The sequence below is a fragment of the Anarhichas minor genome, unplaced genomic scaffold (assembly GCF_050575085.1).
Source record: "Anarhichas minor isolate MPS153535 unplaced genomic scaffold, ASM5057508v1 ptg000074l, whole genome shotgun sequence".
In the NCBI taxonomy this organism is placed as follows: Eukaryota; Metazoa; Chordata; class Actinopteri; order Perciformes; family Anarhichadidae; genus Anarhichas; species Anarhichas minor.
In genome coordinates, this window is record NW_027466520.1 from 5,972,671 (window position 1) to 5,990,452 (window position 17,782).

Consider the following 17,782-nt stretch of genomic DNA (forward strand, 5'->3'; position numbering starts at 1 on the left):
TCTCGTTAGCTTCACCTCCAGTCCATTGGAAACCGTGCGGGTTCAGCGGCTATCCAGCCCCAGATGGGTAAGGAGGGCAGTTTAAGGGCCCTGATGGATGCCATTGTTTTCATGTCACCATGTAAGGGAAAGGTCGTTTATTGCCGCTTGCCTCGACCGGCCCAGAAGCTGTCAGCTGGGTTTTACTGGCCAATTAGTTTGCTCTTAGAGTAGAGCTAGAGGTATAGAGGAAAAGTGTAGGATCAGGCTGTGATCATTTGTTGTGTTTGTGAGCGGGGGGATGTGCATGCGTGCACACTGAGCAGGTGTACTGTAAAGCAAAAATAAATGCACTTTTTCAGTACTACCCCATGTTTTACAGAGGATGTGTCTGCATTCCCATTACCAATTTGTCAGTACCCTCGAACAAAATAGCATACACTTGAGCTAGAAATAGAGTTGAACTCTTCTTGAAACCCCTTCTACCTTTTGTTTCTGTCTTTCTCTCTTTTTCCTCGATCTCCTGTCACTTTTTCATTGAAATCTTCCAGAGAGAACAGAGAGGTGGGAGAGGAAGCTTTCAGACTTGATTTGTATGGTCCGGGACCACATGCCAAGTGGCTGCTATATTTAGAGATTCTCTTTTTTTGAAGTTTTGAAGGACAAAAATAAAAGAATAGGTCCAAGTCTCATCAACATCATCAAGTTTTATCATCTGTGAAGGAGTGCCAAAAAGCATCTTCAAATTAAATCCGAAGAAGACGCTGTGCTTTGAGTGTATGCAAATATGAGATATTTATAATTCTGTTTTCTCTCTCTCTCTCTTCTTGTTTGTTTGTTTGTTTCCTCACGGCTGTGTGTTTCTTTCTGTCTTTTTAGAGCTGGTTTTGGGGCCTGTGCAGACTTCCCACGGCAGCAGCTGGATGTGTATGTCGACTCGGCCACGATGACGATGAAAGGCCTGTCCAGCAGCCGTAGTCACCACCACACGGTGACCTGCGACCCCTCTTACGACTCCATGACCCTGGGGCACTCGGATCGTCGGTCCTACTTCCTCAACCCTGGGGAGGCTCATCCTACTGACCACCCCTGCTACACCCAGCGCAACTCCTTCCAGTCTGAGTGCAGTGCGTACCCTGACCTGGCCAGCTGCACCTTCCCTCGCAGACATTACAGCTCTCACCATGAGCTGAAGGAGGCGTGTGGCGCTGTGGTGCCTTATACAGGGCCAACAGGGAGCATTAAGGGAAGCGGAGGAAGTGGTGGAAACAACAACCGCATCCCTTCTAACCTGCTAGAGCAGTTTGAGCACCAGGCACCGGTACGGCGTGAAGGCTACCACACACTGCAGTACAAGCGCACTGCAGTGGAACACCAACGAAGTGACAGCCCTGGTCGAATACGCCACCTTGTGCACTCTGTCCAGAAGCTTTTCACCAAGTCCCACTCCCTGGAGGGGCCCTCAGGGTCTGGTGGTGGAGGGAGTGGGAGGATGAACGGCAGCAAATCCAGTCCTGATGACCCACCCTCTTCTTTTGGCACCCTGAAGCACAGTAAGCGCAGTAAGAGCAAAGACCGCTCCAAATCAGAGCCTAAGATGCGCACTGCCATCTCGGGCTACTGGAGCTCAGACGACACGCTCGACCGAGAGATGTGCCTCTACCACCATCACCACGGGGGAAGCAGTGGCCTGCCTACAGGGGTCATGACCATGGGGCGCCACCCGGAAAAATCTCAGTCGCAGTACTTCATGGAGTCCTACAACACCATCAGCGCCCACTCTCTCAAGACGTCACGCAGCAACAACGATGTGAAGTGCTCGACGTGCTCTGGGGGCAGCAGCGGAGGTATGCCACTGGTGGGATCCCTGGACGGACAAGTGCAGCTGAAGAAGAGCTCATGGTCTTCTACTCTGACGGTGAGCAGAGCGAGAGAGGTCTACCAGAAGGCCTCAGTCAACCTAGATAAAGCGCTAGTGAAAGCCGAGCAGGGGCGCACCTGCCACTTCCTACAGGTAGGATAGTTACAACAGCCCCACCTCTCGCATGTCATGCTTCATGCTTCATGCATCCTGCGGTGCCAGCTGCTCCTCCATGCTCCAGTATTTCTGCATGTATCTCTGTTTGTTTGTATGTGTGCCTTTTAGAGGGGACTACTGGAGAAGCAGTGGCCCCATCCTTTCATTCCCTGTGACCTCAATAATTATGGGTCTTTAGAAAACATTTCGCAAAATCATCACATGTCATCAGCTCCTCTGTGTTTGTCTCCATGTGCATGGAAATATTCATACATGAAGTAATGTGGTGCCATTACTTCTGTACTGCACAGGATGTCAAACCAATTGTCTAACAGGCCAGGTTCATGTACCAGAACCAGCATTTATTTTTCACAGTATACAAGCACAGGAAAGCAGACCAGAAACACCAATCTAATCTGTGTTCAGGCCATAAATGGCAAATTGTAACATGGAACAACATTTATACAGACTGTACTGGTGGTCGTCACAGCAGTGTTGTGTGTGAGAGAGTGAGTATATCTTATTCACTGAGCGAGAGTAGGGTGCTACTATAAGATTGGAAAGAGCCAGAGGGGAGGAGACAAAGAAATGGAAGTGACCCATGCGATCCTGCTTCTTTTTTTCTTTTTTGGAAAAGATCAAGGTGTTTAAAATTGCATACATTCCTCAATTCAGGATGTGTTTCAAATATAAACCAGAGGAAGACATGGAGAAGCAAGGCAGGGAGGATAGAGGGAGGTGTGTGTGCGTGTGCGCTGTCGGATAAAGACCGAAAGAGAGTAAGTAAGGGCAACAGAAGAGGGCGTGAATGGGAAATGTAAGAAGCAGAAAGCGAGAATGAGGGAGCATAAAAGACTGAGAGAAAGTTCTGTGTGGCCTTGCATTTTAACAGCCTGGAAAACCCGAGCGAGCAGATCAAGGAAGGATGTTGTTACTGCAGTATGGCAACAGTTCTCCCAGCCTAAAAAGAGCCATCGCTTTTTTCTTTCTTCAAAGAGAGACGGAAGGGAAAAAAACAGGCTTTTAAGGAGAGCAGCCAGGACAAGTTAGTCTGCAGACCTTTTTTGAATCCTGAAAACAAGATGTGCCATTTGCTTCGCCTGCTGGGGTAGAATCCTGTAATCCTTATTTGATGTTCATTCTCACATACACACACTTAAATTAATGCCAAACCTCTTCATGCACTTGTGCAACATTCACACAACATTTAAGAAATGATGCGCTATACTGTGAGGGTAATGACATCTAAAAGCATGACTCAACTTATTTATTTATTTTTTACTTTTTCTCAGTAAGAGTAAATCCTTTTGACGTCATTACAATCCCGGTCTTTCCCGAGGTGTTACCACAGTCTGTAGTTGCCCCTGACATCAAAGTCGGCTCGGTTTCCTAGTTACGCACCAGTCTGTTGAATGATTCTCGCTCTGTATCTCATTCCTTTCACTTCAGAGCTGGTGCCGTAACAGCCACTCACATTGGGACTGCAGTGGTTCTGCTGAACAAAACCCCCTTTGTTTTCCCTCTCTCTCTCTCTCTCTCTCCATGTCTGCCGTCTTTGACTCTCTCTCTTTTATATTAGAGATGGGAGATAGCTTTGCCTCCTTTTATTTTTACCTTCATTAGTGTGTTTGAAAAGTCAGGAGAGCAAACCGAGGCCAGGGTACTGCGACGTTTTGTCAAAACAATTCATTTCTCTGCTTTTGATATGACGCATTCATCACAGGACAGACAAAAGAAGGCCTCTGGCACTCACAGGCTTATGGTATGATCAAGCCGGACCCTGCATTGATACAGTTGCTATTGAATCTTTTAAGGCATGAAGTGCTCTGTGTGATACAGGTATTTATATCAGGCCAGGGTAGAAAATGTTGCAGCCTTGTGTAAGTGCATCTGTATGAGCTCTTATGTCTGGAAGGGGACCTGTGTTCGCTCCTTCTTTATATTATCTCACCTCATATCTACAGGTGCCTCAGGATGACTGGAGCAGTTTCTCTCCGCTGGGGAAGGACGACGAGATCCCATGCCGGCGGATGCGCAGTGGCAGCTACATCAAGGCCATGGCAGAAGAAGACAGCGGTGATTCGGACTGCAGCCCCAAACCCTCGCCCAAGGTCCAGGCACGACGAGCCAGCTACCTGAAGGCCACACAGCCATCCCTCACAGAGATGACCACACTCCAGTAAGTGTGTGTGCGTGCGTGCGTGTGTGTGTGCGTGCGTGTGTCAGGGCTAAAACCGTTCCATTCTCATCATCAATTAATCTGTTAAATATTTTCTGATTAATCAAAGTCTCAGAAAGTGAAAAAAACACAATTTCCCAGCGCTCAAGGGGATGTCTTCAATTTTCTTGTGTTTTTTTTCCCACTAATACACCAAAAATATAAAATTTACAATTATATAAAACCGGAATAATTTGCCATTTTTGCTTGCTTGAAAAAAAACGATGAATCAATTGTTGATGAATTTGATGTCATCTGTCATACCTGATCACTTAATTGACTCATCGTTCCAGTATTTATATGTGTTCATGTTTGATGTAACTGTATGCCTGACTGTATATTATGTTTGAGTGTGTCTACAGTACATGCGTCTGAACATTATGTTCAAGAGTCCACTGTGTTCTGTGCAGTCTCAGTGAAACGGATGGGAGGAAAAGAGAAGAGTCGACAAACCGAAGGAGATGAAGTCAGTCCGGTTACGGCCTGGCAGCAGTCTGGCTTATGTGTGTGTCCCTGACTTTCGCAGCTTAATTACCCGTTCTGTGTTTACAACTCTGACACATAGCTGGCCTCTGTATCTCTACAATGACACAAACACATTGAACAGAGTGAGCCTTAATTGAAAATACAAGATGCCTATTGATGTGGTCAACCTCTTCAAAAGTGCATTGTGTGTGGAGAACATGCAAGGGGTATTATATCTTTGTATTTGAAAGATCTGAGGTTAAAAGCCGAGCTTCATCATTTAAAGATTTTAATAGAGTTGTTTCTTGTTGCACAAGGCATTCTCTGATCAGACGACTATTTTTGACAGCGTGAGATGATAAAGTTTTACAGCAATATTACATCCATCAAAAATATTTCTGACTTGGCAAAGTCTTGAAACGCATCAAGTTCAGAACATTGTCCACGTAAGTTATCTTGAGCTAAGACAAGGCACTCAGTGCTTACGTTCTTTTGACTTCATATCTCTTTTTGAAGGAAGAGACTTCAAATTTCAGAATTACAAATTGGGAGGACAAATAAATAATAATAAATAATTTTGTAAATATTGGTTTCATACAAATTCTGTTTTTTTCCTCTGTTAATATTACTTATAATCCAATGAGTAATGTTAACATTTTACGAAACAGGTTTATTTCTGATATCTGGGAATGTTTCAACATTATCAGAGAGAAGTCACAGTCAAAAAATAATAAAAGCTAGAAAAAAACAATCCAGTTTTACAGAGCAACTTCCTGGTTTGACTTGTAGTAATCATGCACGTGTGCATTCTTTTGTGCAATGAGGGATTATTATCGACATTACAGGTGTGCTGACTTTTGGTTTTACCTTCAAAAGTGAGAAAAAACCTTGTAAAAAATCAGAAATGTCCTTTAATTTGTCACAATGACATTTATCCTTTTACTGTTTTCATTACTGGACATGACTAGCCATGAAACACTGAAAGTATTGGGAACACAAGTGCTATGTTGCAGCAGTGGGCTGTGACTGATTAGCTGTGTAATATACAGAGATGAGAAGACGACCAGTGGGTGCTCAGTCATTGTTACTGGTTGCACAAACACAAGCACACACACACAACCTTATGTAAGTGCAAGTGGCGCTGCTTGGGGCCCACTAATGACTTGAATTTGGCCCGGGGAATGCCATCATCATCTGATGGAACCCAGTGGAACAAACCAAGCTGCAGTGCTGCACATTGGAGATAGAGGATGAGGAGCAGCTGACGTCTTGTTTTCACACTGTGCTTTTGGGAGCTGGCACACGTCTGTGTTGCACTCCGCAATGATTCAATCAGCTTTGTTGTTCCATATGTTTCAAAAGCCTTTCTCTGACCATTGTGTCCTTGATTAGTGAAGAACTGCGCCAGAGAAGTTGTGGGATTTTGTTTAATCTCACCCAATGTTAACCTCATCCTATATTAAAACACACAGCGCAGAGATAAAGCATGTATTTAAACGCCTGGGATTATTCCTGGCAGACAAAACAAGCTCAGGAGAAAATGACATCCTTGTTTGTCTCCCTCAGTCACTAACAGTCGTCTGTCTTTTTGCCGCAAATTCATTTATTCCTGGCCTAGATTTTATCATCATTTTTTTTATATCTCGGCGAGAACAGACATCCTGAATAATGTGTTGCAGTAATCACATCTCCGTCTTTCTGTCCTCCCGTCCCTCCAACCGCAGTCATCACTCTGTAGACTATTATTCAGGCAGTAACTAGGAGGAGGGGGAAAGAGGAGGACGTAAAAAGAAATGGCGGATGGGAGAATTTGGACAGAGAAAACTTCTCAAATGACGAAGCAGGAGAAACCGACTGACAGGAAAGACGAGGTGACGCAATCAAGGGGATAAAGTGGAGAAGAAGAAAAATCCAGGAGTACGTCAATACTGGGTAATGCGGTGAAAATCAACAGACGGCTTTAGCCGGCCCTGATCCTTGACTAGGAGAGAGGAACATGTGTTCATTAATGTCACTTGTTCGATAGAGGGACACCCAGGGACAGACTGAACTTCCCCCCTAAGGTGGTACTGATTACAGGCTTGGTCTGCCATTCAAGTTGCCACAAAAGACATCATTGGTTCTGCCGATAATCAGCCCCACAGGGAAATCAAGAGAAGATGTGGATAGTGATAATGGTGTGCAGTAGATTCTTCCTTCCATGCACAGTCACAGACTACAGGCAGCTGATATGGAAGATTCATACCAATCTGAGGTTTCAGATGTGCAATTTGATTTTTTTTTCTTCATTTTAAAAAAGAATGTACTGGATTGATAAAATGAACCGGTAACCAAAGGTTTGATACAGTAGCTTTCAGTAGATTCTGCTCAATATTTAAAAGCCTGGAGGATGGTTTGTACATGGAGATAGATTTTAATATTAGTAACTGCTTTTCCAAAATCATCTTTTTTTATTCCCATCTCAATAGCTCATCTGTCCTTTTATTACTCTGGCTCTCTCCGCTGTCATCTCCCCTCCATTCTTCCATCCAAGAATTGAGTAATCTGGTTTGCTTTGCTGTGGTAACCACACTCTATTTTATGGAGGAAATACATAATTAAAGCAGACCTGACCTGGAGGCAGAGAGTCATAAGAGTTGTGTGTGTATATGTGTACAGTATCTGTGTGTGTGTGTGTGTGTGTGTGTGTCCTCTTTATAGACACACAAGTTAACATAAGGGACAACGTGTGAAATACAGGAGATATTGGATCTAACTCCTCAGAGTTGATTTGAGATTAGACGTTGCACTTTTCTGGAAGTTGGTTTACTAGGCCACGATGTTCATCAAGAGGAAAGCGAGTCAGCTTTTTAGGTTTCATTTCCCCTGATTAATGAATTGTTTAGCTGGCATCCAACTGCTACATAACCTACACACACACACTTGTAATCATGTACACACACACACACACATGCACATAGGCGTGATGCATGCTGAGCGATCAGATTGGAGGCAGGTGAGAGCTAATGAGACGCCTATTCATCTTCCTTGAAGCTGTTTGTGTGTATGTGTGTGTATTTTCTGTTGATTATGCGTCTATGATAAATCTGTTTTACTGTGAAGGTCATTAGATTAAGCATACTTCAGACACACACACACACACACACAGTTCCTCTCCCTTCTTCTGACATATGAATGTGAGTGTTTTCACCGCTAAGTGTTTTAGAACGTGCTTACAAGGAGCTTCAAGGAGCTTCAAGGACAGACCTAAACTACTGCTAGTGTTTCTCAATGCTGCAGCGCTTGTTGATTAGATGAGTGTCTCCTGAAGCAATTGTGGATTGATCCTTATCTTTTGCTTTTTACCAAGCTCCTTTTTCCTCCTCTTTCCTCTCCTTTATTTTGTGGCAGGATTTCCACAGAGCACTCGCCCAAGCTACAGATCCGGAGTCACAGCTACCTGCGGGCGGTGAGTGAGGTTTCCATCAATAGGAGTCTGGACAGCTTGGACCCGGCAGGGCTGCTGGCCTCGCCTAAATTCCGCTCACGAAACGAGAGCTACATGAGAGCCATGAGCACCATCAGCCAGGTTAGTGGCACCCAGGGGCCTGTGCCTCTCTAAAGTCAGCCCTAAAGCCCCTGTACCTCTACTGCTATGTCCAATAAGGTCGTGCAGGGGGGACGAAATCCCATCCGTAGCTGTCCTAAAGGCCTGAATTAACAATCGGGTCACCATCCGGCAAAACATGAACAGTACGAAAACCCCCCATCTCCCAATTAGTGTATACGTCTGCGTGCTGTTTTCTGGAGCTCAGATGATTACAGGCGTATTCAGATTGGCTAATTAAACAGGAGGGCAGGCATAACCCCCCCCCCCCCCCCCCCCCCCCCATCCTCTATTTCACCCTAATATGCTCCTTCTGCCTCGGCATACTTTGTGATGCAAAATGACAGGCTAAAAATGTTCTTTTCAATTTGGCATCTGCTATGTACGAGATGAAAAACAAGAATTAACATGCAGCCATACGAATTTTATGAATAATTGAAATTGGGATTGGTTCCAAATGATGATGGACATTTGCCTTGATTTGATAGTTATTGAAGAATTGGCGAGGAAACACAACATCGGAGGTCTGTTATTGTCGTGGCTGCTGCAAAATATGATGTTAGTCATTTTGGATTTTGAGCACGGCTTCACTTTATTGAAGTGACAGGGGAGCGTAGCTCACCTTTTTGCCTGGGGTAATGGGGATATGTACTCTCCTCCAAAGCCCAGGGGCAACACTTTGCCTCATCGGCTGAATGATGGACCTTTGAGACGTCCCTTCAAGTCCTAGCAATGGAGCAGGCCCAGAGGAGAGTGACACACTGGACCTGGCATCTACAAAAATGCCACTGAATAAAAGAGGTGCTGGCAGGCTCTCTATCTCACTCATTTACTCTCATATTTGACATGTACTGTATGCACATAGAGTGTGAACTAACGCACAAAACTGAGGCCAAACATCAGTGGATTGAATCGAGGTCCACAAACCTTTCTGACTCCAAGCTCTACAGTATACACTCACACTTGTCTGACTGTACACTCTCTTCACTGACAAACGCTCAAACCAAACACTTTAGTCCCGAGCCACATCCCATTCCTATATTCTGCTCTATGTTTCTGGACCAGCTGAACAAGGGCAACTTCAAGGAATGGAATGGAGCCTAATCTTCCCTTACACAACCCAATCTGTAAAACACACCCATCTCACAAGTCTGTAGCAAGAGTTTCAGGGTAGCGTGCACTCGCTGATGATGCAGGTGTAGTTGGAGTTCGTCGAGTCACATCTCAACTCCCAGTAGTCCAAGCTTTGACACTTCCTAATGCTCGCCTGTAATGACAGCACTAGTATTTCACTCTGTTCGACCCTTTGAAGTTGTATCCTACAGTGATTCCTCCCCCTCTGCACTCCTTGAACGTCCTTTTATTTTTCTAGAATATGTTCCCTTTTTTTAAGTATACATAAATTCCTGTATATGGTTTAAAGCTTCACAAGGCATTGTGGAGGTAGAAATTTGACGAATTTGAACTAACATACTCTTCTATTTTGATTGCTTTCTCTGATTGGATTTGAGTCAAATGTTTCTCAGGCTCTTGTTTAAAAGAACACTAAGACATTTAGTATTTAGTATTGTCTGTGAGCAGAGAGGTATCAATATTAAACAGAATTTATTTTTGGCAAATACGGTGAATCAGCCTGCCTCAAATTATGCCAGTTCTGGAACACTGTCTTCTATTGGAGCACCAAATTTGTGATTCGAGTGTGTTTCTACATAAAACTTCTGCCTACTGAGGTTTTAATCGGTAAATAGCTCTGTACATTGAATCTTGCAGCAGAGAGATGATTCCCTGCTTTTTGCTTTTGTGATATATTGTCCCTCCTTTGTCTTGCACTATGATGGTGTGCGCCACTGCATCTTTATCTTTCACTTTTACTTTCCTCTGTGCTCTGGGCATGTACGTGTGTTTTTCCGTCTGGGTGCACGTACTGTATGTCTGCGTGTGTCCCCTCTCTCACAGGTGAGTGAGGTGGAGGTGAACGGGCAGATCGAGGCCGTGTGTGAGTCGGTGTTCAGTGAAATGGAGTCGCAGGCGGTGGATGCCCTGGACCTGCCCATGCCCAACTGCTTCCGCATGCGGAGCCACAGCTACGTGCGTGCCATAGAGAAAGGTTGCTCGCAGGAAGAGGAGGAGGGAGGCGTCACGGTGGGCATCAGGAGGACCAACTCACCCCCGTGTACCACCACCACCGTCAGAACCATCCAGAGCAGCACAGGTCGGTGGGAACATGCACTCATCACACACAGACTCATGGTACTCATGAACATGCATAATCCATAGTGCATTATAAATTGATACGTGTGCATAGAAAGTAATGTATTATAGATGTGCTGTGTGTGCAGAATGGGCATGTGTTTAGTGTCCCTTTGCCGTTAGTGCAAAGAGAGATTTATCCTTGTATTAAGATTGTACTTTGGATCAAGGGCCATCAAATCAAGTTCTTTCATTTCTTATTCTCTTCTGTTAAAAACGGTTTTAACTGAGTATTTTTTCATAAAGGAAAGAGTTACCGTTAGCTGACCGGGAAGTAGTTTCACTCGGCAAACGCAGACCCAAACCCTCTGCATTATTATCCATCTGACCCAGTTTTCTTCTCAGATACAATATGATGCATGCGGAACTGTTTTTCCCACATAAGAGCTTATTGGAGCTGTAAAGCTCACTGGCTGCTGGATCTTATTTTAGCCCTCTTGTGTGCCTCATGGTCTGGAGCGCTTGGCTTTCCAGCATTACTGCTTGCAGTATTGATGCTGAGTGGTGCTGGCACCCAGCACTGGGTGCTTCTATGTTTCCCACTGCAAATCCAAACGTCATTCCCTTACATTGTGCACGTTGAGTCACCGTCGCCTGACGCACACGCTGGCTTTCTCCTCCATTCCTTTTTAATTATGCCAATTACAAGACAGCATTTCCCCAAAACCTAGCCGACAAGGTTACAGTCAGATAATCAAACGCCTTCACTGCAAATTGGAAGAATCGCAAAACTAGTTCAATCAATTCAAAGTGCTTGAAAGAAATTCTGAGAGACTATTTATTTAATGTTGTTTAAGACTTTCTGCAATTCACCCATTCAAAGACAATAATTTATTTCTCTAGTTAATGAAATATTCAAAGTATGAAGTTGCAATTTCACATCTATTGATAATTCAAGATAACAACGCGATTAAAGGGAATCAATAGAGGATTCAGTTGATTATTGTATGGTGTGTGGTGGTAGTTACTGATCTAAAAAATGAGACAGATAAGATCAAGAAAGGGACATTTGGAGCTCCTTCCCCTGAGGAAGCAAGAGATAATGAAGACCATCTATCAGGTGAGGTGTTGTTGAGACTAAACTGTGGTTTTCAAGCCAGACAGCTGCTCTGGGGTGCTACATACACTGCTGTTACACATGAGACAGGAAGCCTCTCTTTCTCTTACTTCCAGCTGTTAAGTGTCTCACACGCTTTTCAGATGGAACTGTCTTCATCTGTAATCATTTGCTGATAGTGGTAAGAAAACACCTTTAAACCATTCTCAGGTAACAAGTGACTGAGCAGAGGTGTGTTATGTAGCGCACACATTTGGAAGAGCAGCCTCACAGCTGTTGGCAATTTGATGAACATCCATTTTTGGCACCTGAGTTTGTCAAATGATGAACGGCCGTTGTGGAAGTATAGAGCAGAGATTGGTGCTGTGTGGTCATTTATAATCCAACATAATGCTGCTGCTTCCAATTGAGAGCAAACCTCTGTCTGGCTTGCATGGATCTCTGTGATTGGCTGTCGACTTCTTGTGACCCTTCTCTTTTTTTTTTCCCCTGCCGACCTTATTGTGTCTCGGAATGAGCTGCAACTGAGGCTCAAACTAACGTGACAGGGAGAGTGGGTTTGTGTGATATATTGAGAGGCAATGTGAAGAGCAGTTGGTAGTGAAGGTAGGGGATTGCCTCAGATTACTGTCATAGTTGTGCGACTGCACAATTTATCACCTCCGTAGATCTCCACCACTGAGTCGTCAGTCACTGTAATTAATTAGCTACCTCTCCTTTTTCTCCTCGTGGGGAAAAGCTGCGATTGACGAGGAGAGGAATGGAGGGAGATTAGAAGGAGAGAAGGAAAAAATCTCACTCTCTTAACACGTGCACTACCGTTCATGAGATGACGGTCAGTGCAAGACATTTGCAGTATTGTGTGTGACGGTCAGTCTTGTGTGGGAGTTAACATATACTTTCCATTCTCTGACTTTTACATACTGTTCACGCAGCGTGTGTAAAATACAGGGATCGCAGGTGATCTCGGACCCTTTCATGAGCACCACTTAATATTAATCAACGCTCCTTTAAAAATGGGATTTTTTTTTTATGGGGTGGGGAGATGCAAAGATTAAGTTTCTTATTTTATATTTGTTTGTAATGTGTTTTTCGCATTTTGTAATGTTAAGAGGTCAGAAGCAGCGCAGGCGATGTAAGTGAGGGTGAACAGGCAGCTAATGCATACCTAATTATTGCAGCAACTGCTATGTGAACATAAAGCCCTCATAGATTAATGCAAACTATAAATTTAGGCTGATTAATATGGTCCGGCTCTTCTTTTGCATAAGTAAGGCCTTGTTTATGATACAATTTGCATATGGAATAAATATGCAATATGAAAGTCCCTATTCATCGAAAGGAAATAATATAAACACATGGCATAGAGGATGTCTTTTTTTCTGTTGTTGCATCATGATGCAGGAAAAACACGCATGCATTCATACATTTCACAGGGAACCACCTGGGAGCCCAAAGTGAGAAGTGAAGACGATGTAGTGGTGAATATTGCATGATGTTTCAGAAGGATGTTTCAGGCTGCAGTTCCAGAGAAACAGCCAACGCTTATAGTCTCTGCTCCCACTTGTCCCTGTGGCAAAGCACCAAGATGTCACACGCACACACACACACACACACACAAACACACAGACAGGTGATAGACCTATCAGCTTTCGCTCATGCTCCTCTCCAGTTTGCCCACTGCGCTGCTCCAGTCCATTATTATTGATGACCGTTTTAATCCTGAGGAAGCAGACCGAAGTAAGGCGCTGTCCTTTGATCTCTTCTCTTTGAACGTCAAGTAGCTGTGGCTGCTATTGCCTGCCTCTGTGCACACTCAAACTGGCACGTACGCACACACTTGCTAACCCACGCGGCCACTAACTCGCACACATATTACGACTGCATCCGACAAAACGTGTTGGCCTAGACATCAGCTCCTTGGGATCAGTTTAACAAAATCTGGAGCAGATCCTGTTTTACAGCCTGGGAAAATCCATAGCAATCGGTTAACGTGAGGATTTTTCTGCCTCTAAGCCCTGGCTCCTTCACCCCGGGTCATCTCCAGTTAACGTATTCGCTCTGCTTTGTCTTGCCCTTCCTTGGCCTCTTACAGTTGGATCCCCTGCCTTTTCACAACAACAGCATTTAGGTTGTGCGGGTAAATCAACCTGTTGTTTCACTGGGAAGACAAATTGACCTTCAATTAGAAAGAGTAAACACACAGATCGTAAGTCTGGGAAATGTGCCTGTGTTTCTGTTTCTCTTCCTCTTACCCTCAGTTTCCCTGGCTCACTGACCTGCTGTCAATTATCCAGCATCTATTTTTCAGAGGTGCTGAGGGATTGGCTGAATGGAGCGTCTTTCCTCCCCTCGCTCCTGTAATAGGCTACGGGACAATGTTTAATTTAATGGCTGTGAATTTCCTTACGGCCCCAAACAGAGGAGTTGCACTCAATAAAGCATTCCTTAAGTAAGCATTTGAGGCATGCTTGTGGCCCATTTTGCTGATGGTCTTATCTAACACTCTCTTGGCACACTTTTCTATTTGTTGTGTAGCATGAATAATGACTGGAAAAGCCTTTACACTCTTACTTTGTCCAATATTTATTCATCATATCATATTATTTATCAGTCGAGCCCCGGGCAGCTTCCTGCTTCAAGCATCAATAGGAAACAACTTGTTTATCCATCTTATCTATAAATCATGAGGAACAGGAAACGGTGTTAGGAAACAGTGAAGAAGAATCCAACTAAAAAGGTCAAGTTCATAACAGCTGCAAGAAGTACTAGTCACAGTGAAGTACTGCATGCTCAAATACAGCCTGTACAACACTGCCCCCAGGGGCTCAGTGTAACACAGCACTGCACCTCTGCCCTTTCTTCCTGCAGTAGCTGTGTGAGTGGGTGGATGTAAAACTACTAGACAGCCTGACCCAATTAACAACAATCGCTGCCATCACTGGCACTTTCCCAAGTGTTCTGTTCTAAGAGAGCTTGTGAGAATAAGTATCTTTGGATTTCCCAGTGTGCTAAATATAAGTGGCAGGGAGACGGACTACTAAAGTCTGGTGGAATCAAGATGAGGTCCAGATCTCCCCTCACACCTCCACCAGCCCACGCAAATATCCAAGAGCAAGCCTGAAATTTGTTTTTCATATGTCGGGATGACTCATATGTTATAAAAGCAAAGAAAATTGCTGCTCAAGGGTTCCCTATGTGTTTTGAAAAGGTCCCCTCTCAAAGTGGGTTTGAGGAGGATTCCAGGTGAAGGCCCCTGTGGCAGCATTAGATCCTGAGAACACTGATCTCTGCTCCATGCTGCTGTAGTGTGTTACTGAGGATTTGGCCATCTGCTTGCCTGTTGTGTCTGTTAACAGAGAGTGATGAGTTCAGAGCAAGGTCAGAAAGGCAAACGATCCCCGAATACCTGCGCGATGAAGTTATTAATTTACGTAGCCATGTGATTTATCTGCTGATTTGTTGTTCACACAGTTGAACATAAGATAAAAAGGATTAGATACAGATCTAAATGCACAATGATCTCCACAAGAAGATCATAACCCCATCATTCAGAAGAAAAAAGACATCAATGTTATTCTTAAATATAAGGATTGCATGAAATAACCAGGGGCAACCCTTCACTAAATCCTTGCCCCCTGGGTGTGAAAATGCTCAACTGCACCACGCTTTACTAAACCACAAGAGGGCAGACATTACACTCACGTCTTCTGTTTGGCAGGATAGTTTTGTGTGTATGGGTTTTGGTTAATGTCACAATCCCTCCAGCTGTATTTAATGTACTGAGAATTAGAAAGACAACGTCTATCAGTATATCATAGTGTAGTTTTAAACATAATTCATTATTTTGTTTTAATTAGATTGGTTCACTGGGTGAGTTCCAGAAGTACTTCAACTTGAAAAGGATTATAGTGCAGCATCAGCCAGAATGCAAAGAGATGCACAACATATGAAATAAAAGTACTTAAAATTTGAGGTACCGAGGTCATGTCCTCTGTAATATTTGAAGAAATCTGGCAGGTTTGATGATATGAAAGAGTTTACAGTAGAAATACATGTACACTACATATGTGGGGGTTTTAAAGGGCCGTAGTTCTGATGTTTGTCAGACTAAATATCTTGGAATCGTACACCTGTGAAAAAAACACATTTTATTTATGTATTTATACATAAATAAAATTGATCATTTTGTAACATTTCTTTGGTGCTAATCAAAAATGTGTTCTGCTCACGACCCAAGTAAGCCAAGCTATGGAGGGACATTATAAATTGGTCCTTTTTTATGGATTAAAAGCATCTCTAAAATGTTATCCTGTATTTCAGTTTCCCTTGAGTATAGTGATGTTATTTGTTGCGCTGGTGCAATACAAGTAAGTATACTGGAACAACTAATAAAAAGTGAATTCTTATTCAGTTCATACAAAATATTTTTTTTAATGATACATTTTACAGAAGTCCAATTTAATATCTCATAAAAACACTAAGTCTATATTGGAACTTCAGGTTAAATATGGTGTTAAACAAAAACACGACAAAGCACCACAGACGCTTAAGAAGTCGGTACAGAAAGGTATGTGGTAGAGTTTTCTAGATGTCTCTGTGCGGGACTGTCCCACCCAGTGCAGGGTGAGCTGTAAAGTGTTTGTGTGGGGCGGGGGGGGGGGGGGTGCGATCAAGGCGCGTCCACATCCTGACATAAGATCCAATATCGTCAGAGTGAAGAAGGAAAAGAGGGAGAGAGGACTCCTCCTGACATTTCATCCCGGCTCAGTGTTGCGGATCTTGCAGCTTTCATGTCGTTACTTCAGTGTCTGTACAGCGCGCTGCTCGGCATGCGTGATTACTGGATCCGCCTTTGTGAGTAAACGCCGCTGCTGTGTTTCTCTGTTGTTTGAGAGCGAGACATGACCGATGGCGAGCTGCGTCAGGCCAGTCGGGGCCAGGAAGTTGGGTTTATGTAGCCTTCAAAATAAAGGGAAGGCGGCAACAGGTAACGAGCATATACAGCAGCAAGATGGCAACATACAATGATGCCGGACGCGATGCAAAACACATTGGTATTGTAGCACTTCATGTTAAAATAAAGAGAAGTTCATTTATAGGGTAGCAACAATGGAAGTTAACTTCCCGACGTCAGGTCGGCAAAAATAAAAGGCTATATGCTACCAATGAAAATGCGTCACTGGCCTTTACATTGAAAGCTGTAACAGGAAGTCGTGTATTTACGGTCCGTCGCTTGACACTGAAGGTGTCGGCGCCCATCCCGGGCTTCTTTCTGCTTATTCATGCTTCACATGAAAATGTTGTTCATATTAAATGAGAATAAAAATGAAACAAGCCAATAACAGGACTTCACATTGTAATTAACGCCATATGGACTACAAAAAAAATTAAGAGTTTGATTATGATATTTCTAAACTAATTATAAACTGGTCGGATTTTTTTAATTGCTTATTAATCAAACTTAAACTACATACAAATATATATTTTCCCTCTTTGGATTTATACACACTCGACTGGCAAGCTCGTGCCACCTCTATTAAATACACTTTCAGGCCCTCTGCAACTGGTTTTCCCTCCAAATCTGACATCATTTTATTGATAACCTATGCTGTTTGCTTGCCCCTCCCCTCGTGGTACCCAGGAAATGTTGAACACCCTTCAGCTCCCGGTCTATTTTGGTATCCTATCTCTGATGGGAGGACGACAGGTGTGGCCTGCATCATACAGAACAACTCCTGGCACAGCATTACAGCACATGCCTCTGCAGGGTCTAGTTATTTAGGTCGGAAGGAGGGAGGGGTCGGGGGCTAGAGATGCTGAGCCCCACAGGCCTTATGGGAAAACGGATCACTGGTTCCGCTCACCAGTTTGAATGCTGCTAGGGTAGATGGAGAGCCCCTAACGCCCTACTGTGTGACAGATGAACAGTCTGTTGCCCCATGTCTCCAACCGACCATCTGTGTTTCAGTGAGTCATGCACGCGCTATTCTCGCCACTGACGCCCCGCCGCCTGCCCGCTCACCTACCAGCTTTCCGCTTTCTATTTTCGGACGAGGCCATCCTGAGCACAACATGCCATGGACAGACGCATGCTGTACACACGTGTGTGGTGATCCAAGTGGCAATGTGGGTTAATGTTTGTATCATGTAAATTAGGGAAAGCTCAGCTGTTGACACATTCATTCAGGAAGGCCTTATTAGCACTTA

General features: G+C 44.0%; 1 protein-coding gene across 2 annotated transcripts in view; it reads left to right on the forward strand.

The window, feature by feature from the left end:
• Nucleotides 1-809: 809 nt before the first annotated feature.
• LOC142937697 (disks large-associated protein 1-like) overlaps nucleotides 810-17,782 on the forward strand; it is a 37,317-nt gene continuing 20,344 nt past the window's right edge. Inside the window, exons 1-4 of one of the 2 annotated variants that reach the window (XM_076080748.1) lie at nucleotides 810-1,993; nucleotides 3,961-4,175; nucleotides 8,070-8,247; nucleotides 10,222-10,481. In XM_076080748.1, coding sequence (XP_075936863.1) covers nucleotides 926-1,993; nucleotides 3,961-4,175; nucleotides 8,070-8,247; nucleotides 10,222-10,481 — 1,721 coding nt within the window. In that variant the 5' untranslated portion in view covers nucleotides 810-925. The remainder of the gene's footprint in view (nucleotides 1,994-3,960; nucleotides 4,176-8,069; nucleotides 8,248-10,221; nucleotides 10,482-17,782) is intronic. The other variant, XM_076080749.1, reaches the window with a different exon arrangement.